This window comes from Toxorhynchites rutilus, chromosome 1, assembly GCF_029784135.1.
Source record: "Toxorhynchites rutilus septentrionalis strain SRP chromosome 1, ASM2978413v1, whole genome shotgun sequence".
Taxonomy (NCBI): domain Eukaryota; kingdom Metazoa; phylum Arthropoda; class Insecta; order Diptera; family Culicidae; genus Toxorhynchites; species Toxorhynchites rutilus.
In genome coordinates this window covers 94,640,124-94,668,077 of record NC_073744.1, presented here as the reverse complement: position 1 = coordinate 94,668,077, position 27,954 = coordinate 94,640,124, and the positions used below count along the sequence as shown (strand labels likewise).

Below are 27,954 nucleotides of genomic sequence, written 5' to 3'. Positions count from 1 at the left end.
CTAGGTTATGGGCCTCAACTAATTTTTTCGCGATAGCATTCGCCTTCTCCGACGGTGATACCAGTATTCCACCTAAATCATCCTTTAGTGGAGGTAAAGATTTCGGTTTCCGTTTTAGTATTTTCGTTAATTTCCAAAAAGGGTTTGAATGTATTCCTAGACGCTCTATCTCACTAGCAAACTTCTGGTTTCTAATATACCCCATCCGATCAGCAATGAGATGACTGAGAAAGCGGGTTTCTTGTTTCTTGTTTAGGCAACCCGTTCGTTGAAACTGTCTTCGTACGGCGTCTCTCTGCTGAATTAGACGTTTTGTATATGAATCGATTGCGATGTATGTCTCTCTAACAGGTACCCATTGGACGCAAGTGTCCTCTGCAACGTGGATTGCATGTTCAAAAATGCCCAAGTGGTTTTCGATCGCTTCTGTACTTGATAGTATCGGATCATCAGGAAGATGTGTATCAACTATTCGGTTGAAGGCCACCCAATCAACTCCATGATAATCTCTGCGCTTCATAGCTGGAACTGAAGTTGGAGAGCATTCCAATTCGCACACCACCGGATAGTGATCGGAACTTAACCCATAGTGTGTAATCGGTTTCGATAATGGCAAATCTGACAGAAACAAATCTATCGTGGAAGTTGATCCCGATGGTGATAAAAATGTTGGTTCATCCGAGAAGTGGATGGAACAGGTTCCAGAACAGAGATGATCGGCTAATAGTTTGCCATTTTTATTACAAATTTGATTCAGCCACAAGCCATGACGAGCGTTAAGATCGCCTGCAATCACGAACCTTGATCTATTATTAGTAAGTTTCTCCAAGTCCTCTACAAAGATATTTGACGAACCGTTTCTATCCACGCACTGTCTTGGTGTATAAACAGCAAAAAACGTAATGTGACCACGAAAACTATGGATTTTCACGCCTACTGCCTCGATGATTTTTGTCTTTGGATGAGAAATTATTTCGAACTTGATGCCACGCCTGATTATGATTGCCACACCGCCACCACTTTGATTGGAACGATCTAGCCGGGTTTTAATGTAATTTGGAAGCGAGAAATTAATAGAAGGGTTTAGCCGGGTTTCTGTGATAATGCCCACGTCGATATTTTGTTGGGTCAAAAAGTTGCACAATTCAATCTTCTTCGGTCGAACAGAGCGAGCGTTCCAATTTGCAATTCTGATTTTGCGGGGCTCAATTGACCCCATATCTGAACATCATATCGTTAAGAACCTGCATTTGGTCCACGCGATTTTTGCACAGTTTTATACGTTCACAGAGCTCGTTGAAAATTGCCCACAATTCAGAGGAACTGTATAAGGCTTGATCGCTTTCCGTTGGGCTGGGATTTACAGCTTGTTCTTGCATTTTAGCTCTGATGCGAGGATCAAGACAACGAGAGTAGCTTCCGGCGTAACTTGGAATCTGAGAGCTTACTGAATTTGAAGGTCGTATTGGTTCCACAGAGTTTGGCATAGGAGGAAACTCTTTTTCATTGAATTCTGGCACAGGTGGTCTTTTGGTTGATGTTCTACTTGTTCGATTTGAATGTGTTGTTTGTTGCCGGATACGTATATAGTCGGCGCGTTTAGGACAACTACGATCTGTTGCTGGATGTGACACTGCACAATTTGCACATCTTTTGGCTGGTTCAGTTTTCGTTGGACAGCTTTCCGTAGCATGAGCAGCTCCACAATTGTTACACCTGCCCTTCAGGTGGCAGTTTCGAGTTCCATGACCGTGGTACAGGCAATTCATACACTGAGTTACGTCAGCACGCTTATTACGATAGGCCTGCCAACGGATAAAGAAATTCGCAACATATTTGACCTCAAGCAGCTTCTTAAGGGTAGCGTACCCTTTTTGGAATTGAACAAGATATATTGCATCATCTTGATTCACAGACTCGAGTTTTCGTTTGATGATGTGTACGGCATTGCATTCAAGTTTGCATTCGCTTTGTAACAGTGATTGAAGCTCCTTAGGGTCGACCAATGGAAGACCACGAAGAACAACTCGATAGGGTCTTTCTCCAGGTTTGTCGTGTGTGTAGTATTCATACTCGCATTTCTGTATATATTTTTCCACTTTGTTGAATTCCTCAGCTGAGTCGCAAATAATTTTTGTTCCGAACCGAGTGATTTTAAACATCGGATTCACACCACATTTTGGAATTGATTCGACGAGGGTTTTTATTTCCACATTTTTAACAACCAGTGGAGGTTGTTTCTTCTTATGAGTTGATTTTTTCGGCTGAACTTCTGCTGGGCCATCTGGCTCTGTTTGCATACAGTCCGGGTTCCTGTTAAGAAGCTGATTTTCCATGCCATCTGCTGAATGACCACGTTTTTTCCTTTTAGATTTGTGATCCACTGAACTCTGGTTTACATCCGACGAAGTTTTCATATTAAGAGCACACTGAACTGGAAAAGGGCAAAATGCCTTGAGAAAGGCAGTATTTTCAACACTTTACTAGGTACCGAAAGACACTTCTTAACGCGACGACGGTTGATCCCGAATGTAATGGTGTGAAAGTTTGCCTCAGCGAGATCCACTGTTTATACTCTTGGCAAGTATTCCCCTTCATTTTTCTCCTTTTTTTTTGTTCACGGAGACTTTAAATCCTACGATTTCCCCTCCGTTGGTCGTCGATAGGTTGCTCGTTATTGGCATCTCTGTTCGGGAAAGCACACAAATGAACAGAACAAATGTATGGGAAAATGGAAACGCTTAAAGTTTTCATGAATTTTAACCATTTAATAACCAGGGGATTCTAATGCATAGCATATTAAACAAATCTTACGGAATTTCCGATTCGTTTAGTATGTAAATCGCCAAAATCCGTTCGCGGCAAAAATAGTTATTAACGTTAACTTTATTTCAAAAAACGTGACCTGTTTTCTGATTTGGCACCCTTAATGAAAGACGTAGTTCTACGTCAAAACTCGGATAGCCAATTTTCACAGGCCTCTTTTGTGGCTAACTTCTGACTACTTGTTCCCAACGAGATGCCAACTTCATAATACCCCTGTTATAGAAGCTCGCTTCCTTATTAGCAAAAAACTCGGATAGCCAATTTTCACAGGCCTCTTTTGTGGCTAACTTCTGACTACCTAGCTCGTTCGCCACGAACAAAAACAGGTGGTAGTCACTTGGTGCATGGTCCGGACTATACGGCGGATGCAAAAGAACCTCCCATCCGAGCTCCCGGAGCTTCTGGCGCGTCACCAAAGAAGTGTGTGGCCTGGCGTTGTAATGATGGAAGACAATGCGGCCTCTGTTTATCAAAGATGGCCTCTTCTTCATGAGTGCTAACTTCAAGCGGTCCAGTTGTTGGCAGTACAGGTCCGAATTGAGCGTTTGGCCATAGGGAAGCAGCTCATAATAGATTATTCCTTGACAATCCCACCAAACACACAGCAGAACCTTCCTGGCCGTTAATGAGGGCTTGGCCACCGTCTGAGTCGCTTCAGCGGGCTTCGACCACGACCGTTTGCGCTTCACGTTGTCGTAAGTGACCCACTTTTCATCGCCAGTCACCATCCGCTTCAGAAACGGGTCGATTTTGTTGCGATTCAGCAGCGATTCACATGCGTCGATACGGTCATAGATGTTTTTTTGCGTCAACATGTGTGGCACCCATACATCGAGCTTCTTTGTGAATCCAAGCTTCTTCAAATGGTTAATAACGGTTTGATGACTTATCCCCAGCTCTTGGCCGATGCTACGGCTGCTACTATGCCGGTCTATCTCGGCTAATTCAGCGATTTTGTCGCAATTTTCGACGACAGGCCTTCCGGAGCGTGGCACATCTTCGACGACCTCTACACCAGAACGAAAACGTTGAAACCATCGTTGTGCGGTGGAAATGGAAACTGTATCGGGTCCATAAACTGCACAAATTTTATTGGCAGCTTGAGATGCATTTTTGCCTTTGTCATAGTAGTACTGTAAAATATGTCGGATTTTCTCTTTATTTTGCTCCATATTTGCGACACTATAACTCACGAACGACTTAACCAAACAAAACACTGTCAAGTACTATATTATAGCGCGCACCTTTCCAACAAACTATAGTATGACTCGATACAATGAATACAACTAGAACTACGCGCTTACAACGACACCTCGCGGAAATACCGCAGGACTTTTTTGACAGCCTAATATATAATTTTTTTTCTAAAGCTGAGAAATTTTTCATAACATATCTTGAAACGAGAGAGGCGTTTTTTGTTTTTAAGTTATGATTTTTTAAAGTGAACCGATGGTCCAAAAATCATTTTTCCCTTTTCCCCAAAAATGCCTTTTTTTCAAAAAATTTTTACTTTTGAACTACAGGACCGATTCAGATGATCGACATATCAAATTAAAGCCTATTAGCCTTTTGACGTAGGACTACGTCTAACCGGAAGATATAGGGGGTGAAATGGAAATCTAGGCACTGAACAAGTAGGAAAAAATGCAAGATTTGGAACGCTTATAACTCGAGCATTTCTCAATAGATCGCAAAGGTTTTTGCATCAATTGATAGGAAATATATCTACGCATCTATCATAACGAATAACATTTCATTTTTCATGAGATAAATAATTGAATAATTGTGAAATATCAAGCATTGTCAAAATGCCCTATGTACCCATTTTTGATTGGTCCATTTTGTGCTCCTCAAATCGTACCGACCAAAACGGGCAACCAGAGCAGCAGCGAAATAGAATGAAGCACGATTGGGAAGGAAAAAGAAAAAAAAATGAACGAAACATTGGTCGCAGTCTCAAACATGCGTAATTCTCGAGCCAGCCAGTCAGCTTAAAAATCCCCGCTCCGCTGCCGTAACGATCATTCTCATTCATCCGTACACCACATCGGTTCGCATCACAACACATCAACAAACCAACCCAAGCAGCCATGTCTGGACATGGTAAAGGAGGAAAAGTGAAGGGAAAGGCAAAATCCCACTCGAACCTTGTTGATCTGGAGTTCCCCGCAAGGGTAGCTAGGCCGAGCGCGTTAGTACCAGTGCACCAGTCCACCTAGCCGGCGTTATATAGTTTCGGCCGCCGAAGTGATCGAGTTAGCTGGCAAAGCTGCTCGTGACGATAAGAAAACCCGCATTCGGAACAGAACACATTCGGTTCGGTGGACATCAAGACAACAGGCAGTTGCAGCGAGTGGCGAATGGCAAACGCAATCGCAAAACGGCAGCAGGTAGCAGAAGAAAAAAGTTTGTTCTTTATACAATCTGCTTTGGTGGCAAATCCAGAACAAGGCGACATCGAGGGCGTTCGAAATGGTTTTTTTTCAAAACCACGAGTACTAAGTTTTCTAAATTGGAACCATTCCATAAAACAAGGCGCTTTTCAGGGCCATTAAACCTTCCAAAAAAGAGTTTAGGAAATAAAGTTCAATGCTTTCTAAAACATTATCCAAAATAATAATAAAACACAAATTGATTTTTTTTTCATAATTTGTTTGCCAGGATCTGATGAGTATGTGAATTTGGCAGTTGTTCTGAGCTTATTGATAGTTGGGAACTTTCCTGATTATTCAATTTTCACCAATTCATAAATTATTTCCAGATTGAAAGTACAGTAATTTACAATTAGTTCGACATTTAGCTAATTGGACGGACATGTAATGCGACTTATTTAGTTGGACATTTTTGTAAACATAGAGATCCAAATTATGACCCCACATTGAAAGTCGGCACTGTACCACTGTCATCGCAAATGTTCAATTACAGGTTAAAATCGCCTCCAATGCGACACTGAGTGGCGCTTCGGCACGTTGCATTGAATGTAATTTACTGTACAACATGTCACAAAGCTGGATGGGAAGAAATTTTCCAACTGTGAAAGCTGTGGCGAGTGGCAAACGCAATCGCTAAACAGAAAGGTTTAGCCGAACAAGATGGGGATATCGAGTGATAACAAAACAATAAACTCTTTAGATTGAAGATAATTTTGTGATCCTGAAAAGGACCTTTTTTAGCCTGCATGTGAATCCACCGAGCGAACAAATCGTAATGAATGTATTTTTTTGCCATCGCTCATTCGTTCGTCTCGTTGGACTCGCCCCTTTGGCTGAGTCTGCCGATTTGTCTCTATCCTGTGAGCGTGTACCACTAAAGTACAAACGCGCGGACCCCAAAAAAATATCTCATTTTCTTTCAAACCATAAACCTGTGTGGTTGTGGACGTGACAAAGGAGGACAAGTGAAGGGAAAGGCAAAGTCCCACTCCGTGCAGGTGTACAGTTCCCCGTAGGTGTATCCGCCAATTGCTCAGCAATGGTAGCTAGGCCGAGCGCGTTAGTACCAGTGCACCAGTCCACCTAGCCGGCGTTATATAGTTTCGGCCGCCGAAGTGATCGAGTTGGCTGGTAAAGCTGCTCGCGACGATAAGAAAACCCGCATTCAGAACAGAACACATCAAGACAACAACAGGCAGTTGCAGCGAGTGGCGAGTGGCAAACGCAATCGCAAAACGGCATCAGGTAGCAGAAGGAAGGAAGGTATTGTATTATAGAGACTTTAAACTTTTGCAGTTCATTCGTCTCTAGCCTTGAGAAAGGCCCTTTGAAAACTCTACTCTACTTTACTCCAGCGCTACCACCTCCGCCCTCTTGCCTTGAGAAAGGCACTCGATCCCTCGCCGTCCAGCCCGTCCAGCAACGATGTTGTCCAGTCGGTGTCCACACAAAGAATGGAGGTAGCAGAAAGAAGGAAGGAAGGGAAGGTATTGTATTATAGAGACTTTAAACTTTTGCAGTTCATTCGTCTCTAGCCTTGAGAAAGGCCCTTTGAAAACTCTACTCTACTCTATTACTCTACTCCAGCGCTACCACCTCCGCCCTCTTGCCTTGAGAAAGGCACTCGATCCCTCGCCGTCCAGCCCGTCCAGCAACGATGTTGTCCAGTCGGTGTCCACACAAAGAATGGAGTTAGCAGAAGAAAAAAGTTTGTTCTTTATACAAACTGCTTTGGTGGCAAATTCAGAACAAGGCGGCATCGAGGGCGTTCGAAATGGTTTTTTTCAATACCACGAGTACTAAGTTTTCTAAATTGGAACCATTCCATAAAACAAGGCGCTTTTCAGGGCCATTAAACATTCCAAAAAAGAGTTTAGGAAATACAGTTCAATGCTTTCTAAAACAATATCCAATATAATAATAAAACACAAATTGATTTTTTCATAATTTGATTGTCAGGATATGATGAGTATGTGAATTTGGCAGTTGTTCTGAGCTTATTGATTTTCACCAATTCTTAAATTGCTTCTAGATTGAAAGTACAGTAATTTACATATATCTCGACATTTAGCTAATTGGACGGACCTGTAATGCGACATATTTAGTTGGACATTTTTGTAAATATAGAGTTCGGGGTCCAAATTATGATCCCACATTGAAAGTCGACACTGTACCACTGTCATCGCAAATGTTCAATTACAGGTTGAAATTACCTCCAATCCGATACTGAGTGGTGGTAATGCGACGTGTCATTGAATGTAATTTACTGTAAAATATGTCACAAGCTGGATGGGAAGAAATTTTCCAACTGTGAAAGCTGTGGCGAGTGGCAAATGCAATCGCTAAACAGAAAGGTTTAGCCGAACTAGATGGGGATATCGAGTGATAACAAAACAATAAACTCTTTAGATTGAAGATAATTTTGTGATCCTGAAAAGGACCCTTTTTAGCCTGCATGTGAATCCAACGAGCGAACAAATCGTAATGAATGTATTTTTTTGCCATCGCTCCCTTTTAACGTTCATTCGTTCGTCTCGTTGGACTCGCCCCTCTGGCTGAGTCTGCCGATTTGTCTCTATCCTGTGAGTGTGTACCGCTAGAGTATAAAACACGCGGACCCCAAAAAAATATCTTATTTTTCTTTCAAACCGTAAACCCGTGTGGTTGTACGGCATCGGCATCGTGGACGTAACAAAGGAGGACAAGTTAAGGGAAAGGCAAAGTCTCACTCGAACCATTCTTTGTGTGGTCACCGACTGGACAACATCGTTGCTGGACGAGCTGGACGGCGAGGGATCGAGTGCCTTTCTCAAGGCAAGAGGGCGGAGGTGGTAGCGCAGGAGTAGAGTAGTAGAGTAGAGTAGAGTTTTCAAAGGGCCTTTCTCAAGGCTAGAGACGAATGAACTGCAAAAGTTTAAAGTCTCTATAATACAAGACCTTCCTTCCTTCCTTCACTCGAATCGTGCAGGTCTCCAGTTCCCTGTTGGTCGCATTCACTGATTGCTCCGCAAGGGTAACTAGGCCGAACGGATTGGTGCCGGAGCACCAGTATACCTAACAGCGATTATAGAGTTTCGGCCGTCGGAGTGCTCGAGTTGGCTTGCAAAGCTGCTCACGACAATCAGAAAACCCGCATCAAGAACAGAGCAGCTTCGGTTCGGCGCTCATCAAGGCAACAATTAGTTTCAGTGAGTGGCAAAGTGTTTCTCCGGCACGTCGCATTAAATGTGATTTACTGAACAATATGTCACAAGCTGGATGGGAAGAAATTTTCCAACTGTGAAAGCTGTGGCGAGTGGCAAACGCAATAGCTAAACAGGAAGGTTTTACCGAACAAGATGGGAATATCGAGTGATAACAAAAACACAACACCAAAGGTTCTTTTCAGAACCATCAACATATTCATGAAGAGTAAACAGTAAACTAATCCATTTTTCAGGCAGATAGGTAGGTATTCACGTAGGAGAAGAAAATAAAACAATATATTTAAAATATATATTTAACAAAAGCTGTCCCCTTTGTATAGTCCTACGTCACTCCGGTTATGTCCCCGACATTACCCACCCGTCTTTTTTGAAAAAATAACACACTTGTCAATTATTGGGTTATAGTTGCATACATCTAGTCGCACAGAAATATTGAACGAAGACTGTCATACAAATGAAACACAAATTTCAGCATAACTTGAGAATTAGTCAAGAAAACGAACCCAAATTTGTCATGTGGAGGTTTTATGATGCGATAAATGTTTCCATGGTGGATAGACACTCTACCCCTTTCTAAAGGAGGGAGGGGGGGGGGGGTGGAAGCTAGGACTCTTGCTGTCCTATCGTGTTCGGTCGAAAACATGTATTTGACAAAAAAATCGATGCACCTCGAAGCAAAACTTTTGCTCTCCCATCGTCCTCAGTAGAGAACATCCGATTGGCAACACAACCGATGCACGTCGGCGTGAAACTTTTGCAAACAAAACTTTTGCTCTCCCATCGTCCTCAGTCAAAACATCCGATTGGCAACACAACCGATGCACCTCGAAGCAATACTTTTACCATCCTATCGTCCTCGGTCGAAGACATTTGATTGACAACAAAACCGATGTACCTCGAAACAAAACCTTTGCTCTTCCATCGTCCTCAGTCGAATACAAACATCTGGTGTAAATCGGCCATAAAACTCTTGCTGTCCTATCGTCTTCGGTCGAAAACATGTATTTGACAAAAAAATCGATGCACCTCGAAGCAAAACTTTTGCTCTCCCATCGTCCTCAGTAGAAAACATCCGATTGGCAACACAACCGATGCACGTCGGCGCAAAACTTTTGCTTTCGTATCGTCCTCGATCGAAAACATGTGATTGACAACACAACTGGTGCACCTCGAAGCAAAGATTTTGCTCCTCCATCGTCCTCGGTAGAAAACATCTGATTGGCATCACAACCGATGCACGTCGGCACAAAACTTTTGCACTCCTATCGTCCTCGGTCCAAAACATGTGATTGGCAATACAACCGATGCACTTCAGCGGAAAACTTTTGCACTCCTATCGTCCTCGATCGAAAACATGTGTTTGACCACACACCCGAAGCTTATCGGTCCAAAACCTTCGCTTTTCCAACGTCGTTGGTAGAACACATGTGATAGACAACACAACCGTTGTATTTCGAAGCAAAACTTTTGCTCTCCCATCGTCCTCAGCCGAAAGCATCCGCATATATAAGCATATATAATATAGCGCCTTAGGTCCCGAGACCATGAAAACAATAATAAACAAATACAATCAATAATGTATTCTAGAATTCGGCCAATAATAACGAGAACAACCCGTTTACTCTCATATTCTGAAGAACATTTATTTGCTTGTTAGTTGTACAAAGGATTGGCTTAAACTAAGGCCGAGGTGACATTGGATCGAAGTACGCACGTAAATTTGATTTCCGATAACTGACGAACTTGAGCTTGGGTAGACTGTAAAATTCGTAGTTGCTCTCCGTGATTGACCTGAACCAACCAAAGATAACGTTAATAACTATTTTTGCCATGAACGGATTCGGCGTTTTACATACCAAACGAATCGGAAATTCGCTAAGATTTGTTTGATATGAGGATAAATGATCTTGGTTTGTCCAGTCGAAAATATGATCATGGTTTGCCCACTTTTTTGAATGCTCTAATTCAGCGCTCCTGTGTCAAATAAGGCCTTTGAATGCTTCGAAACATATAAATGAAATTGCCTTTTACATGATTTATAGTAGTTTGATAGTATAATTTTACGAAATCACATGTTTTAAAGGATTATAAAATACACCTTCTATTTGTGTCAATGCGCCCCTCATTCGAGCTAACTTTTAATCGATCACCAGATGATTATTTGGCACATATTCAGACCTTTTCTGGATTACAACACTTATAAATATTGTAAACATCATGCTTGGTCACCATTTGTATCGGATTTACATAGCTAAACCATTAAATTAACGCATTTTGATGAACTCAATTCTGATCATGAGTTGTCCAATTCAATAATGTTGTTTTGTCCACATGATTTCTATGGCAACCGCTTGGCGCGCTGCAGTTTGTTTATGTTTGTTTATGGTGTGCTTCGCGCATAGCAGAAGTTTGGTTTTTCTGTGTTGATTGTGTTGAGGAGGAACACTTCTAAAATGCCCAAGAAAAGGCAATATTCTGAAGAAAGCCTAAATTATGAATGAATCAATATGATGACAGTAAACTCAAGCAATGATAAATGCAACATCTAATTGTGAATTCGAATGTTTTATTCAAAAATAGAGATTTCTAAAACCGGACAAACCATGATCATTTTTTTGGGCAAACCATGATCAGAGGTGGTCAAACCATGATCATAATTCTTCTTTAAGGAAAATCGTTAAAAAACATAAAAATTTGAATAATTTCAACACCTTATGGTAGTATTAGCAACTAGAGACTTGGGGCTTTTCAACAAACCCAAACTCGTATCGATTATGTGTGATTTTCATGAAAAAAAATCGATTTGCATTTACTAGTTGCGTAAAAACACCCCAAATTGGACAAACCAAGATAATTTACCCTACATTACAATCCTATAGTCTATATATGGTTTAAATTGATGAAAATTGGAAGCATTTCCGACATTTGTTCTGTCCATTTGTGTGCTATCCCGAACAGAGCTGTCAATAACGAGCAACTTATCGACGACCACGAAGGGGAAATCGTAAAAAGTAAAGTCTGCGTGAACAAAGGAAAAGAAGAAGAACGAAGGGGAATATTTGCCTAGAGTATAAACAGTGAACTATGCTGAGGCAAACTTCATTCTTCGTGAGGACACCGACTGGACAACACCTTTGCTGGGCGAGTTGGACGGCGATGGATCGAATGGTTTTCTCAAGGCAATGGGGGTGGAGGAGTAATAAGAGGAAAGAGTAGAGTTTTCCAAGGGCCTTTTTGAAGGCTAGAGACGAATGAAATGAAGAAGTTTAAAGTCTCTTTAATTCAACAAGGAAAGGAAGGAAAGGCAACCTTTCAGTATCGTTCTAGATACGAAACAGTGAACAACGCTTGTTCTTCCTTGTTTTGCGTCATCACATGTCTACGTTTCGGATTGAACTGTGAACGCGACCAAATTACTCACTCATTGATGTCTCTGGCATTGCAATCATTGCATTAAACTGACGCCATTGCATTAAGGTTCTGAGCTACGCAATTGTGTAGCTATATATTGTTAGTTACACAATCATCAAGTTAGGCTATCGTCAGCTCACCAAGAAAATAAATGTTCTGGAATTTTGTCAGTGATTTGGTTTCGCATGACGGTACGAAAACTCTCTCCACAAAGGATGACAGCTAAGCTAATCTAGACTGGCAATATTAACAGAAAGGACTTCTGTTGAGAACAGCGCAAAACGGAGATAAGTGTGTGTACATTTAGTTTAAGCCATCGATATATGGATACTTGTGTGCGTACGTGCGTGCTTCATAACGCGTACGTAAAAATAGTGCATCTTCGCTACGCTGAAACCCCATTTGTATCTGCTCCCATGTGCACTGGCCCTGTAACGATGCAACAATCTCCTATTTTTTTATTCCAGTATTGACGATTGTTTTGTGTTGCAAATTATGCAGTCGTACTGATAAATATAAACAAGAAGGGGAGATAGCGGGAGGGAAATATTTACGCTAGGGAATTAGCAATGAATCTCTGCTGAGGCAAGTATTCAGCCTTTATCCAAGCAGTTAACATTGTTTGTTTCCTGTCATCAATGCATTAGACTGACACTATGGTGAAGAAAGTGTTAAGGTTGGGCACCTAAAATTATTTGGGGAATACCAAGTTATTCAATAAGTTCAAGTTATTAATTTATTTGGGCTCGCGTGCCAGTCGCAAGCTGCTTCCAACTAGGATTGAATTTGCGCTTATCTTGATCATAATGAAGCAGTGCTACTCTTTTCGAGGTTGTTGAGATTAACCGATAGAGTTTATTTCGTTTATTTAGTCACCAAGAAAGTAAAAAAAAATTCTGAAATGTTGTATGTGATATAAGCGTTTGTATCTCTTTGCCGTCTGAATGACGGGGTAATTCAGACATGAAATCACAAAAATCTATGAAAATGGGCACCTGCTTGAAATCATTGTTCGATGAGCCAATTTTGCTCGCCCTAGTCAATCCCGTTTCGATATTGCTATTGTCCTAAACGGATTTGCAAAATTTTTACATCTGAATACATTGGCAAAACATGCATAAAAGAAGCGTAAAAAGAGTTTGATATTTTGAACAATCTTTAAAATTTTTTTTTATTCCATCTGTTCATTTTATTATTCAGTTCAGCTGTAACAGAGCCGAATTTATTCGTGTACATTTTTATCTAGCAATATTTTTTGTTGTATATTACAGAAGACATTTTTGGCGTAAGAGTAGTCCTATCTTATCGATACACATTTTTATCTATTACACAGTAGCCGTTTAGGCGTAAGAGTATTCCAATTCTATTTCTATCATTGGGAATAGATTAAGATACAACTTTGAACAAATGAATACTAAACCAACGGTGGTCCTACGTCAACCTTATGATTGTAACACAGATATCATCCACCCCTAGTTTTTGTATATTGCTCACAATATATTGCTTTTATTGTTTCATTCCAGTTTCAGCTTAATTGGGCAAATAAAAGTATGTAATGACAAAATTGACGAGCGTGTGTGATTCGGTGCCAGATAATCTTTTCCTAAAAATATGTTCAGTGATGGAAAATTTGAGCTTGACATCAATATCAAAGACTCCAGTATCTTTGAGGCATATGGGTTATCGAATACTTCGTCAATGCTTAATAATGTTGACATCACCATGACTGTTGCAACTGACGAAAACAATGCTACAAGGTATGTATACATTTGAATATTCACAAAAGTATGTTTGTATACTTTTCTCGTTTAAACGTTTTCTTACTAAGCTAACGTTTATGGGTCCACCGCAGCACTATTCATTGTTGATCTTCTGATTGACCCTTTACAATTTCCTTTCACTACAAATTTCCTAGTACTTCTTCCACAACTCAAACTCAAACAAATTAAATTATTTTCAGATACAATTCTCATTCAAGATTCTTCTAAAATTCTTCTATTTCTCCGTTACATGTTTGACACAGAAAATATTATAAAATAGAGACAGCTAAAATCGGACCATTCCTTCCTCGGATTTTGCGCTTGCCAACACATTTGGTGACCAATTTTTATTCATAAAAATAGAATATACGATGTGCATTTTTTCACATGAAAATCCATTTCCACTTTCGAACAAAGATCAATTTCGTTAGCACAAGCATCGAATGGATTAACAACGTTTACCACAATGTAACTGTGGAATATAAGAGAATTAAATTTATGCAGAAATTCGTGTTTCATTTGTTTGGCAGCCCCCCTCAGAGAAGGAGAAGAAGTGTCGAAGCACCATAGAAACATTTCTTGTCCTCTGAAACCTCCACATGCCAAATTTGGTTCCAAGATATGCAGACACTTGTGTTCCATTTGTATGGCATCGCCGCGTAGAGAAGTAATGGAGTCACCATAGAAACATTCTTTTACACATGCCAAATTTGGTTCCATTAGCTCGATTAGTTCTCGAGCTATGCAGGAATGTATATTTCATTTGTACAGAAACTCTTCCTTACAGAGGAGGGAGGAGTGTCGAATTTATGAACCGATAAAATATTCACTTGTTAAATTTGGTTCAATTTGCCTAATTAGTTCTCGAGTTATGCAGAAATTTGTGTTTCATTTGTATGGCAGCCCTCTCTCTAGAGATCTCGAATCACCATAGAAACATTCATTGTCCCCTAAAACCTCCACTTGTCAAATTTGGTTCCTTCTCGAGCTATGCATAAATTTGTGTTTCATTTGTATGGCATGTCATAATCAGAGACTTGATCAAAAGTCTCTGACTCTGATTATCAATTGACGATGCTTCGATACGCTCGATACTTCGTTTGTACTGACAGCTTCATCTCGGGGCGAAGAATTTTGACATTCAACACTTTTGGCTGGTAGTCACTTTACTTTTTACGAATGTTGCAACTATGCCAGAGCGCTTCCCCCAGAGCAAAAAAGTATAAGTCAATCCGGCAGCTATAATTGTTAGGACAGCAATGAAAAGCAATGCACTGATTCCTGCAGCGAGTTTTATTCACTACACTACTTATTAACTACAAATTAATTTGGCATTAATTTCAGATAGCATTATAATTTCATTTTCTTACATTTCAGTGGCTTGTTCAATAGGTTGGCCTTTCAATTCACCGTAGAATTTTAGGTTAAATCTAGATCCTAAGTAATTCGTAGGTTTAATAGTATAATTAGGCATTGTAAACAAACAATGCTTCAACTTATATTCTATTTTGGCAGACTTATCTCACTTCTTAACTAGGCGAACCTAGCCAGAATTTTCACCTGCCCCCGGGCTTCTGAATGCCAAAGGGGGACTAGGCTCTGCGGAATGCACGTATCTGCATGCTCGTGCTGTTTCAGTCCTGACCGAGAAATTGTCGGACAATCGCGCAGGTGCTAAGTATGACCGACTTTTGGATGCCGGCCAATTCCTTCTCCATATTCAACACCTTTAGCGCTTCCAGAAGTGTCTTCGGGACAATTCCAGTTCCAGAGAGAACGACTGGAACAATTCTTGGGACCTCCCTTAGCCCCCACAGTTCCTTGAGCTCCACGGCCAACGGTCATTTTCCAGGACAGGTGCAGGCAGGTACCGGTAGTTTGGTACGTTGTCTTCCAGTAGAGCACATTGGAGCGCCAGTTGTCGATGAACAATACGGGCCACGTTGTTGTGGCGCTCGGTGTAGGCTGCGTTGGCCAAAACGGGACAGCCTCCCATAATGTGCTCTATGTTTTCACCTGGTCATCAACGTCTTGATGCCAGACGTACCGCCTGCAGTTTCTCGTCGGCATTATCCTGTCCTGGATGGCTATCATGTCGGCTTCTACTACTGAAGAGAGTTCACCACGCGTTAGCCACAGATTAGATGCGGCCTTGTCGACGTGTGGCCGATCCAGTTGATGGGGGTGGGCACCATGCACTGCCTTCTGCTTCCAAGCTGCAATCTTCTCCTCCACTGTCTGCAGATTGCAGTTGAGTTGGTACTCCGCTTGCGCCAAGTGCAGAGCGCTGTATCCTCTGTCGGCGGCGCAGACAGCCCGGTATAGCGCGTTTTGGTTTGCGCGTTCTGCGAAGTACTCGCGCAGTTGTCGTACCTGGGCAACACACAGTGCAGATATGTCGACTATTCCAAGTCCCCCTTCTTTGCGTGGCAGTGAAACTCTCTCCAGTGCCGATTGAGGATGGTGCATTCCGGCCTCTTTAAATGCTTTCCTCATCCTCCTCTCAAGGTCCTCTAGGTCAGAAAGCGTTGATCCTTCCCTTTTTCTCTATACATCTGATTTACGTTTCCGTTGTACTCCGCCACGCACATCCGCAGCACAGGCTTCCTTTTACCCGTCGAGACGTGTACCGATTAGGAATTGCCCTCCAACATGACGCGCAACCCGTCACAGTCACCCTCGCGGGGTTTCTCACCTGTCGAGACGTGAACCGATTAGGAAGCGCCCTCCATCTTGACGCGCGCCCCGTCGCAGCCACCCTCACAGGATTTCTCTTCCCAACGGAGCGCCGATTAGGCAGTGCCCTCCAACATAACGCGCACTCCGTCACAGCAACTCTCGTGGGGGTACCCACCGATTTGATGATGCTCTCCTAGGCTCTCGCTCCGCCGAAACGACCCTCGCAATGTTCCTCTCTCAATCCACCAACAGGCATTGCCAGCATTTTCTTGACCATGCTCTCCAGATTCCGCTTACCCGTCGAGACGTGTACCGATTAGGAATTGCCCTCCAGCTTGACGCGCAACCCGTCACAGTCACCCTCGCGGGGTTTCTCACCTGTCGAGACGTGAACCGATTAGGAAGCGCCCTCCAACTTGACGCGCGCCCCGTCACAGCCACCCTCGCAGGATTTCTCTTCCCAACGGAGCGCCGATTAGGCAGTGCCCTCCAACATAACGCGCACTCCGTCACAGCAACTCTCGTGGGGGTACCCACCGATTTGATGATGCTCTCCTAGGCTCTCGCTCCGCCGAAACGACCCTCGCAATGTTCCTCTCTCAATCCACCAACAGGCATTGCCAGCATTTTCTTGACCATGCTCTCCAGATTCCGCTTACCCGTCGAGACGTGTACCGATTAGGAATTGCCCTCCAGCTTGACGCGCAACCCGTCACAGTCACCCTCGCGGGGTTTCTCACCTGTCGAGACGTGAACCGATTAGGAAGCGCCCTCCAACTTGACGCGCGCCCCGTCACAGCCACCCTCGCAGGATTTCTCTTCCCAACGGAGCGCCGATTAGGCAGTGCCCTCCAACATAACGCGCACTCCGTCACAACGACTCTCGTGGGGGTACTACACTTTGCAACAGCCCTCGCATTAGTTCCTCTTCTATGGTCAGGGGTTATTACTACGCTGGTCGACCCTCCACTTCCGCTGTAGCTCGGACATGATGTGTATGATTACACTGTTCACAGCGTTCCAGGTGCCCTCGTCGCGACACATTTTCTCTACTATGTTCCCGGCATGAAGGGCAGGCAGCCCCTCGCGTCTTGCGGTGAACCTGGGACACACAAATACCACGTGTTCTGGTGTTTCCTCCACATCTTCACACTCCGGACAGAGTGGCGACGTTGCGTGCCCAAACCGGTGCAAATATTGCCTGAAGCAGCCATGTCCAGACAGGAACTGTGTCAGATGAAAATTCACCTCCCCGTGCTTCCTGTTCAGCCAGGTCGATAGTACCGGTATGAGCCCATATGTCCACCTGCCTTTCTCCGCCGTGTCCCATTCCTGCTGCCACTTCAAGAGTGATTCTACTCTCGCTGTTTTCCGGATACCCCTGATTTCCTTTCGTCTGTAGCACTCTCTGTCTTCCGCCAGAGTGATGCCAATAGGGATCATGCCGGCGATAACGCAGACTGCCTCCAACGAGATCGTCCTATACGCGCTCGCAACTCGCATCGCCATGAGCCGAAACGTACGGTCCAGTTTTCTACGATTCCGGTGGGTTTCGAGAGCCGCCGAACAGGCTGGTGCTCCGTACCGCAGTATGGACGAGGATACAGCAGCCAGGAGACGCCTTTTGCTACTGCAAGGTCCTGCGTTATTCGGCATTATTCTCGCTATCGCGCTAATGGACTTCTCCGCTTTCTCGCAGACGTAGTCGACGTGGTTGTTGAAATTCAGCCGGTCGTCGATCATAACTCTCAAGTATTTCAACCTACGCTCAGAAGTTATCACGTGTTCCCCGACTGTGATTTCCGCTCGCTGCACGGCTTTGCAGTTACTCACCAACAATACTTCCGTTTTATTATGAGCAATCTGCAGTTTCGCTGCTTGCATCCAGTTCCCTACTGAGACGATGGACTCGGTTGCAAGCATCTTCACCTCTTCGAGTGTCTCGCCTGTCACTGTGAGAGCGATATCATCCGCGAAGCCCACGATCTCCACGCCTTTGGGAAGCTTCAGATTCAGTACTCCGTTATACATTACGTTCCAGAGCGTTGGGCCGGAGAGCCTTGTGGTACTCCGGCCGTTATATTCAACGTTGTCTGCCCCGTGCTCGTCTCGTAGACTAGGACGCGGTTCTGGAAGTAGCTTCCTAGAATTCTGCACAGGTACCCAGGAACCTTCATACGGTGTAGGGACGAATGCTACTTTCCGGATCGATGGAAGGTACAACAGCTAGTACTACTGCCCAAGCCAGGAAAGACGCCGGGTGGTCCAGCATCGTATAGACCCATATGCCTGTTGGACACTCTTGGGAAACTTTTGGAGAGAATCATCCTTAATAGGCTGACGGAATGCACGGAGGGAGTTCGTGGACTGTCCGATAATCAATTCGGATTTCGGAAAGGGAGATCCACGGTAGATGCCATTCGCATAGTGGTCGAAAGAGCCAACAGAGCATCCAAACAGAAGCTCAGAGGAAATCGATACTGCGCAGTGATAACGATCGACGTTAAGAACGCGTTCAATAGTGCCAGCTGGGAGGCCATCGCGACTGCGCTCCACACGATGAAAGTCCCAGACTACCTGTGTAGAATACTGAGAAGCTACTTCGAGAACCGTGTGCTGGTGTACGAGACAAACACGGGCCAGGCGCAGATTAAAACTACGGCGGGAGTTCCGCAGGGCTCTATCCTGGGCCCATCGCTCTGGAACAGTATGTACGATGGTGTACTAAAACTGAATCTGCCCAGAGGTGTGGAGATCATTGGCTTCGCGGATGACATCGATATTCTCGCGACAGGGGAATCTTTGGAACGGGTCGAAATGCTCGCGACCGAGTCGATAGACATGATCGGAAGGTGGATGCAAAGTGTGAAACTGCAGATAGCCCACCACAAGACGGAAATGCTGATTGTCAGCAACCGCAGGGCGGTGCAACGTGCAGAAATCACAATTGGAGAGCACTCGATAACCTCGAAGCGAGACCTAAAATACCTGGGGGTGCAGATCGACGATCGACTGAACTTCAACAGTCACGTCGACTACGCTTGTAAAAAAGCAACGAAGGCAATCAATGCACTGACACGAATCATGCCCAACAACTTTGGCCCAAGCAGCAGCAAGAGGCACCTCTTGGCTAGTGTCTCCTCATCGACACTACGTTACGGTGGTCCAGCCTGGATCGCGGCGTTAGAAACTCAGCGGAACACGAAGAGGCTGAATAGTACGTACCGGCTCATGGAGATGCGAGTCGCGAGTGCGTACAGAACCGTGTCAACAGAAGCGGTCTACGTCATAGCCAGGTTGGTCCCCATAGACATCATCTTGGCGGAGGACAGCGAGTGCTATAGGAGGAGGGGAACCAGAGGAATCCGGAAGCTAATGAGGGCGGAGTCGATGGCTAGGTGGCAGCAAGAGTGGAGTGCCGCGCAAAACGGCAGGTGGACGCACAGGCTCATACCGACACTAATGGGCTGGGTGAACAGGAAACACGGAGAGGTAAATTTCCATCTAACGCAATTTTTGTCTGGTCATGGCTGCTTCAGGCAGTATCTGCACCGGTTCGGACACGCAAGATCGCCTCTTTGTCCGGAGTGTGGAAATGTGGAGGAAACACCGGAACACATCGTATTCGAATGTCCCAGATTCACCACAGTGCGTGAGGGGCTGCCTACCCTTCATGCTGGGAACATCGTGGAGGAAATGTGTCGTGACGAGGGCACCTGGAACGCAGTAAACAGTGCAATCGTACATATCATGTCCGAGCTACAGCGGAAGTGGAGGACCGACCAGCATGCGGATAACGCCTGACCATAAGAGATGAATAATCGAGACGGCTGTAGTACCGGATAGTCCCCCCCGAGAGCCGCCGTGACGGAGTGCGCGTCATGTTGGAGGGCACTACCTAATCGGCGCTCCGCTGGGAGAGAAATCCTGTGAGGGTGACTGTGACGGGGCGCGCGTCAAGTTGGAGGGCGCTTCCTAATCGGTGCACGTCTCGACAGGTAACCGGATACTGCCGCGGAGAACAGCAAAAATGCCTGCCTGGCAACGCCTGATCGTGGCCTGGATGGAGAAACACCGCGAAGGATGAAGCCGTGATCAAAATGGTGTATACCTCACGAGAGTAGCTGTGACGGAGTGCGCGTCATGTAGGAGGGCACTACCTAATCGGCACTCCGCTGGGAAGAGAAATCCTGCGAGGGTGATTGTGACGGGGCGCGCGTCAAGTTGGAGGGCGCTTCCTAATCGGTGCACGTTTCGACAGGTGAGAAATCCCGCGAGGGTGACTGTGACGGGTTGCGCGTCAAGTTGGAGGGCAATTCCTAATCGGTACACGTCTCGACGGGTAAATGGATGCCTGCGAAGAGGACATAAGCGCAGTGGAATGAAAAGCGAATAGAGAGAAAAAATGTTGAGAAAAAGGGAAGGACAAAGCTAGTCAGCGTTGAAAACTCGAAGAGTGCATGAGCACAGCCGCCCCCTGAAGTAGTCGCCTAGATGTGGTCCCAGGGGGAATAAGGCAACGAGTAGAGGGCTTGATTTTTGTGGGTGCGATCCCCACTCGACGTCTGGGTTAACCCTTCCCAGATAAGGCTGGTAGAGCGTTCCTCACCTCTATAAAAAAAAAAAAAAACGGTGTAGGGACTCGGCAATGGCTTCCCAGCTAGCGCTGTTGAAAGCATTCCTCACGTCGATCGTTACTACAGCACAGTGTCGGTCGCCCCTCCGCTTTTGCTGTGATGCCTTCTCTGCTTTTTCAACCACTGTCCGGATAGCATCAACGGTGGACCTGCCTTTCCGGAATCCAAACTGCATCTTTGACAGACCATGGTCACTCTCCGTACATTTCGTCAGTCTGTTGAGGATAATCCTTTCCAAGAGTTTCCCAAGAGTATCCAGCAGGCATATAGGTGTAGGGACTCGGCAATGGCTTCCCAGCTAGCGCTGTTGAAAGCATTCCTCACGTCGATCGTTACTACAGCACAGTGTCGGTCGCCCCTCCGCTTTTGCTGTGATGCCTTCTCTGCTTTTTCAACCACTGTCCGGATAGCATCAACGGTGGACCTGCCTTTCCGGAATCCAAACTGCATCTTTGACAGACCATGGTCACTCTCCGTACATTTCGTCAGTCTGTTGAGGATAATCCTTTCCAAGAGTTTCCCAAGAGTATCCAGCAGGCATATAGGCCTATAGGATGTTGGTACCCCCGGGGGCTTTCCTGGTTTTGGCAGCAACACTAACTTTTGGATCTTCCATTTCTTAGGAAAGTGACCATCATCCAGGCATTTCTGTAGCACTATCCTGAAAATGTCCGGGAACGCCTGAATCGCCGTTTTCAAGGCCGCGTTGGGGATTCCGTCGGGGCCGGGCGCTTTGTTTACCTGCAGTCTCTTCGCCACTGCTACCAGTTCTTCACTGGAAACTTGAGAACGTTCGGTAGCTATTTCGGCGTACGGTGTCGGTGGCCATATCGTAGGATCATGCATCGGAAATAAACCCTCCACAATGACCTTCAGCTTCTCGGGACACGATTCGACGGGCGTCACAGGTCCTCTGATCTTCGCCATCACGACTCGATACGCGTTGCCCCATGGGTTGGCATCTGCATCTCGGCACAGCTCCTTGAAACAGTTCGCTTTGCTCAGTGTAATTCCCCGTTTCAAGGCGGCTCTAGCTGCTCGGTACACCGTAATACGTTCCTCTCTATCAGCGCTATTTCGTGCTCTCTGAACGCGTCTTCTGGCTTGAAGACAGCTAGCGCGAAGGTTGCGAAGAGAGTCGTTCCACCAGTAAGCTGGGCGTCTTCCATTTTTTGGTACAACTTTCCTCGGCATGGTAGTGTCGCATGCTCTCACCAGTAGATCTGTCAACTTTTCTGCGTTCCAATCTGAAGCTCCGCTAGCTAGACGAAGTGCTTCGACGAAAAGGTCATTGTCGAAAGCATTCGTCTTCCACTTCCGCTCACCGCTTGTTGTCCTCCGAACTAGCACGTGGTTTCGTTGACCGATTCTGTACCGGATCGCCTGGTGATCACTGTGCGTATACGACTCGCACACTTTCCACTCCGTACTCGCCAACAGCGACGGACTGCAAAAAGTAACGTCTATGATGGATTCGCGCCCATCTTTCCGGAAAGTGCTGGTGGTACCTTCGTTCAGTAACGTTACATCCAGCTTTGCTAGAGCTTCCAGTAGACTGTACCCTCTGATGTTGGTGCATCTACTTCCCCACTCCACCGCCCAGGCGTTGAAGTCGCCTCCAATGACGATCGGTGTTCTACCGATTAGTTCCTCGGTCATTGCGTCTAGCATCTGGTGGAATTGCTCAGTTGTCCATCTCGGGGGTGCGTAGCAACTACACATGAAGATTCCATTAATTTTAGCGATTACGAAACCTTCATGTGAACCTCCAACCACTTCCTGGATAGGATATCTGCCCATCACCTGTATTGCAGCAATCCCTAAGCTATCCGTCGCCCAGCTGCCATTATCACTGGGTACTCGGTACGGCTCCGCTATGATTGCAACGTCGCATTTTGTCTCTGTTGTCGACTGCCACAACAGTTGCTGAGCTGTGTTGCAATGGTTCAGATTGATCTGAATTATCTCCGTTACTGCGATTCTGCTAACGCCTTCTTATACGAGGGACACTTGAAGCTTCCTGTCGCATGGTCGCTGCCGTTCTCTGGTTTGCAGAGCAGGCATTTCGGTTTCTTCGTGCAGTCTCTCGCAACATGCCCTTTCTCACCGCATCTCCTGCACAGTTCAGACCTGTCGGGGCCTGTGCAGCTTCTTGCCTGATGTCCAAAGCCCATGCACTGGAAGCATCTCTCCATCCGCTTGGCCACCCGGGGTACCATCTTCAGCGAGCAAACCGACCAGCCAACTTTTATTTTGGTCGTTTCTACCATCTTATTGGCTGCGACTGTTGAGAGCCGTATCGACGCCGTCTGCGTGTCACCATACGCCATCCTCATACGGATCGTCATTGGTGTATTGTCCAGCTTACACTGTTCTATTAACTCGCGCCTTAACTCCTCGTCTGTCGTGATTTCGTCGAGATTTCTGCATTCGACCACTGATTCCTGGGATAGAGCCCTCACCTTCGCCTCCTCACCGAGCGACTTCGCAACCAGTTCCTTGAAGGCTGAACTTTTGACCGCCGGATCCCTCTTGAGCTCGAAGAGCATCTCTCCTTTCTGGGTGCGCCTGGTTTTCATCACATTCTCTCCCAGTTCTTTCAACTCCGGATCGTCTCTCACTTTCCGCAGGAGTGATGCGTAAGTCGCTCCTTCCTTCACCTCGACGATCAGAGCATCTCCCTTTCTTCGCTCGCGTCTGGGCCTGTTTTTTTGACGTAGGACTACGTCTAACCGGAAGATATAGGGGGTGAAATGGAAATCTAGGCACTGAACAAGTAGGAAAAAATGCAAGATTTGGAACGCTTATAACTCGAGCATTTCTCAATAGATCGCAAAGGTTTTTGCATCAATTGATAGGAAATATATCTACGCATCTATCATAACGAATAACATTTCATTTTTCATGAGATAAATAATTGAATAATTGTGAAATATCAAGCATTGTCAAAGTGCCCTATGTACCCATTTTTGATTGGTCCATTTTGTGCTCCTCAAATCGTACCGACCAAAATGGGCAACCAGAGCAGCAGCGAAATAGAATGAAGCACGATTGGGAAGGAAAAAGAAAAAAAAATGAACGAAACATTGGTCGCAGTCTCAAACATGCGTAATTCTCGAGCCAGCCAGTCAGCTTAAAAATCCCCGCTCCGCTGCCGTAACGATCATTCTCATTCAAACCGTACACCACATCGGTTCGCATCACAACACATCAACAAACCAACCCAAGCAGCCATGTCTGGACATGGTAAAGGAGGAAAAGTGAAGGGAAAGGCAAAATCCCACTCGAACCTTGTTGATCTGGAGTTCCCCGCAAGGGTAGCTAGGCCGAGCGCGTTAGTACCAGTGCACCAGTCCACCTAGCCGGCGTTATATAGTTTCGGCCGCCGAAGTGATCGAGTTAGCTGGCAAAGCTGCTCGCGACGATAAGAAAACCCGCATTCGGAACAGAACACATTCGGTTCGGTGGACATCAAGACAACAGGCAGTTGCAGCGAGTGGCGAATGGCAAACGCAATCGCAAAACGGCAGCAGGTAGCAGAAGAAAAAAGTTTGTTCTTTATACAATCTGCTTTGGTGGCAAATCCAGAACAAGGCGGCATCGAGGGCGTTCGAAATGGTTTTTTTTCAAAACCACGAGTACTAAGTTTTCTAAATTGGAACCATTCCATAAAACAAGGCGCTTTTCAGGGCCATTAAACCTTCCAAAAAAGAGTTTAGGAAATAAAGTTCAATGCTTTCTAAAACATTATCCAAAATAATAATAAAACACAAATTGATTTTTTTTTCATAATTTGTTTGCCAGGATCTGATGAGTATGTGAATTTGGCAGTTGTTCTGAGCTTATTGATAGTTGGGAACTTTCCTGATTATTCAATTTTCACCAATTCATAAATTATTTCCAGATTGAAAGTACAGTAATTTACAATTAGTTCGACATTTAGCTAATTGGACGGACATGTAATGCGACTTATTTAGTTGGACATTTTTGTAAACATAGAGATCCAAATTATGACCCCACATTGAAAGTCGGCACTGTACCACTGTCATCGCAAATGTTCAATTACAGGTTAAAATCGCCTCCAATGCGACACTGAGTGGCGCTTCGGCACGTTGCATTGAATGTAATTTACTGTACAACATGTCACAAAGCTGGATGGGAAGAAATTTTCCAACTGTGAAAGCTGTGGCGAGTGGCAAACGCAATCGCTAAACAGAAAGGTTTAGCCGAACAAGATGGGGATATCGAGTGATAACAAAACAATAAACTCTTTAGATTGAAGATAATTTTGTGATCCTGAAAAGGACCTTTTTTAGCCTGCATGTGAATCCACCGAGCGAACAAATCGTAATGAATGTATTTTTTTGCCATCGCTCATTCGTTCGTCTCGTTGGACTCGCCCCTTTGGCTGAGTCTGCCGATTTGTCTCTATCCTGTGAGCGTGTACCACTAAAGTACAAACGCGCGGACCCCAAAAAAATATCTCATTTTCTTTCAAACCATAAACCTGTGTGGTTGTGGACGTGACAAAGGAGGACAAGTGAAGGGAAAGGCAAAGTCCCACTCCGTGCAGGTGTACAGTTCCCCGTAGGTGTATCCGCCAATTGCTCAGCAATGGTAGCTAGGCCGAGCGCGTTAGTACCAGTGCACCAGTCCACCTAGCCGGCGTTATATAGTTTCGGCCGCCGAAGTGATCGAGTTGGCTGGTAAAGCTGCTCGCGACGATAAGAAAAACCGCATTCAGAACAGAACACATCAAGACAACAACAGGCAGTTGCAGCGAGTGGCGAGTGGCAAACGCAATCGCAAAACGGCATCAGGTAGCAGAAGGAAGGAAGGTATTGTATTATAGAGACTTTAAACTTTTGCAGTTCATTCGTCTCTAGCCTTGAGAAAGGCCCTTTGAAAACTCTACTCTACTTTACTCCAGCGCTACCACCTCCGCCCTCTTGCCTTGAGAAAGGCACTCGATCCCTCGCCGTCTAGCCCGTCCAGCAACGATGTTGTCCAGTCGGTGTCCACACAAAGAATGGAGGTAGCAGAAAGAAGGAAGGAAGGGAAGGTATTGTATTATAGAGACTTTAAACTTTTGCAGTTCATTCGTCTCTAGCCTTGAGAAAGGCCCTTTGAAAACTCTACTCTACTCTATTACTCTACTCCAGCGCTACCACCTCCGCCCTCTTGCCTTGAGAAAGGCACTCGATCCCTCGCCGTCCAGCCCGTCCAGCAACGATGTTGTCCAGTCGGTGTCCACACAAAGAATGGAGTTAGCAGAAGAAAAAAGTTTGTTCTTTATACAAACTGCTTTGGTGGCAAATTCAGAACAAGGCGGCATCGAGGGCGTTCGAAATGGTTTTTTTCAATACCACGAGTACTAAGTTTTCTAAATTGGAACCATTCCATAAAACAAGGCGCTTTTCAGGGCCATTAAACATTCCAAAAAAGAGTTTAGGAAATACAGTTCAATGCTTTCTAAAACAATATCCAATATAATAATAAAACACAAATTGATTTTTTCATAATTTGATTGTCAGGATATGATGAGTATGTGAATTTGGCAGTTGTTCTGAGCTTATTGATTTTCACCAATTCTTAAATTGCTTCTAGATTGAAAGTACAGTAATTTACATATATCTCGACATTTAGCTAATTGGACGGACCTGTAATGCGACATATTTAGTTGGACATTTTTGTAAACATAGAGTTCGGGGTCCAAATTATGATCCCACATTGAAAGTCGACACTGTACCACTGTCATCGCAAATGTTCAATTACAGGTTGAAATTACCTCCAATCCGATACTGAGTGGTGGTAATGCGACGTGTCATTGAATGTAATTTACTGTAAAATATGTCACAAGCTGGATGGGAAGAAATTTTCCAACTGTGAAAGTTGTGGCGAGTGGCAAATGCAATCGCTAAACAGAAAGGTTTAGCCGAACTAGATGGGGATATCGAGTGATAACAAAACAATAAACTCTTTAGATTGAAGATAATTTTGTGATCCTGAAAAGGACCCTTTTTAGCCTGCATGTGAATCCAACGAGCGAACAAATCGTAATGAATGTATTTTTTTGCCATCGCTCCCTTTTAACGTTCATTCGTTCGTCTCGTTGGACTCGCCCCTCTGGCTGAGTCTGCCGATTTGTCTCTATCCTGTGAGTGTGTACCGCTAGAGTATAAAACACGCGGACCCCAAAAAAATATCTTATTTTTCTTTCAAACCGTAAACCCGTGTGGTTGTACGGCATCGGCATCGTGGACGTAACAAAGGAGGACAAGTTAAGGGAAAGGCAAAGTCTCACTCGAACCATTCTTTGTGTGGTCACCGACTGGACAACATCGTTGCTGGACGAGCTGGACGGCGAGGGATCGAGTGCCTTTCTCAAGGCAAGAGGGCGGAGGTGGTAGCGCAGGAGTAGAGTAGTAGAGTAGAGTAGAGTTTTCAAAGGGCCTTTCTCAAGGCTAGAGACGAATGAACTGCAAAAGTTTAAAGTCTCTATAATACAAGACCTTCCTTCCTTCCTTCACTCGAATCGTGCAGGTCTCCAGTTCCCTGTTGGTCGCATTCACTGATTGCTCCGCAAGGGTAACTAGGCCGAACGGATTGGTGCCGGAGCACCAGTATACCTAACAGCGATTATAGAGTTTCGGCCGTCGGAGTGCTCGAGTTGGCTTGCAAAGCTGCTCACGACAATCAGAAAACCCGCATCAAGAACAGATCAGCTTCGGTTCGGCGCTCATCAAGGCAACAATTAGTTTCAGTGAGTGGCAAAGTGTTTCTCCGGCACGTCGCATTAAATGTGATTTACTGAACAATATGTCACAAGCTGGATGGGAAGAAATTTTCCAACTGTGAAAGCTGTGGCGAGTGGCAAACGCAATAGCTAAACAGGAAGGTTTTACCGAACAAGATGGGAATATCGAGTGATAACAAAAACACAACACCAAAGGTTCTTTTCAGAACCATCAACATATTCATGAAGAGTAAACAGTAAACTAAT

At 44.9% G+C, this 27,954-nt stretch overlaps 1 protein-coding gene across 6 annotated transcripts in view; it reads left to right on the top strand.

The window, feature by feature from the left end:
• The window catches only part of LOC129779506 (tachykinin-like peptides receptor 99D), a 214,628-nt gene that overhangs the window by 9,246 nt on the left and 177,428 nt on the right, over window positions 1-27,954 (top strand). For 5 of the 6 annotated variants that reach the window (XM_055787042.1, XM_055787026.1, XM_055787060.1 and 2 more), the window contains one exon: window positions 13,399-13,632. The exons of the other annotated variant lie outside the window; for it this stretch is intronic. In XM_055787042.1, coding sequence (XP_055643017.1) covers window positions 13,487-13,632 — 146 coding nt within the window. In that variant the 5' untranslated portion in view covers window positions 13,399-13,486. The remainder of the gene's footprint in view (window positions 1-13,398; window positions 13,633-27,954) is intronic. 6 annotated transcript variants of the gene reach the window in all.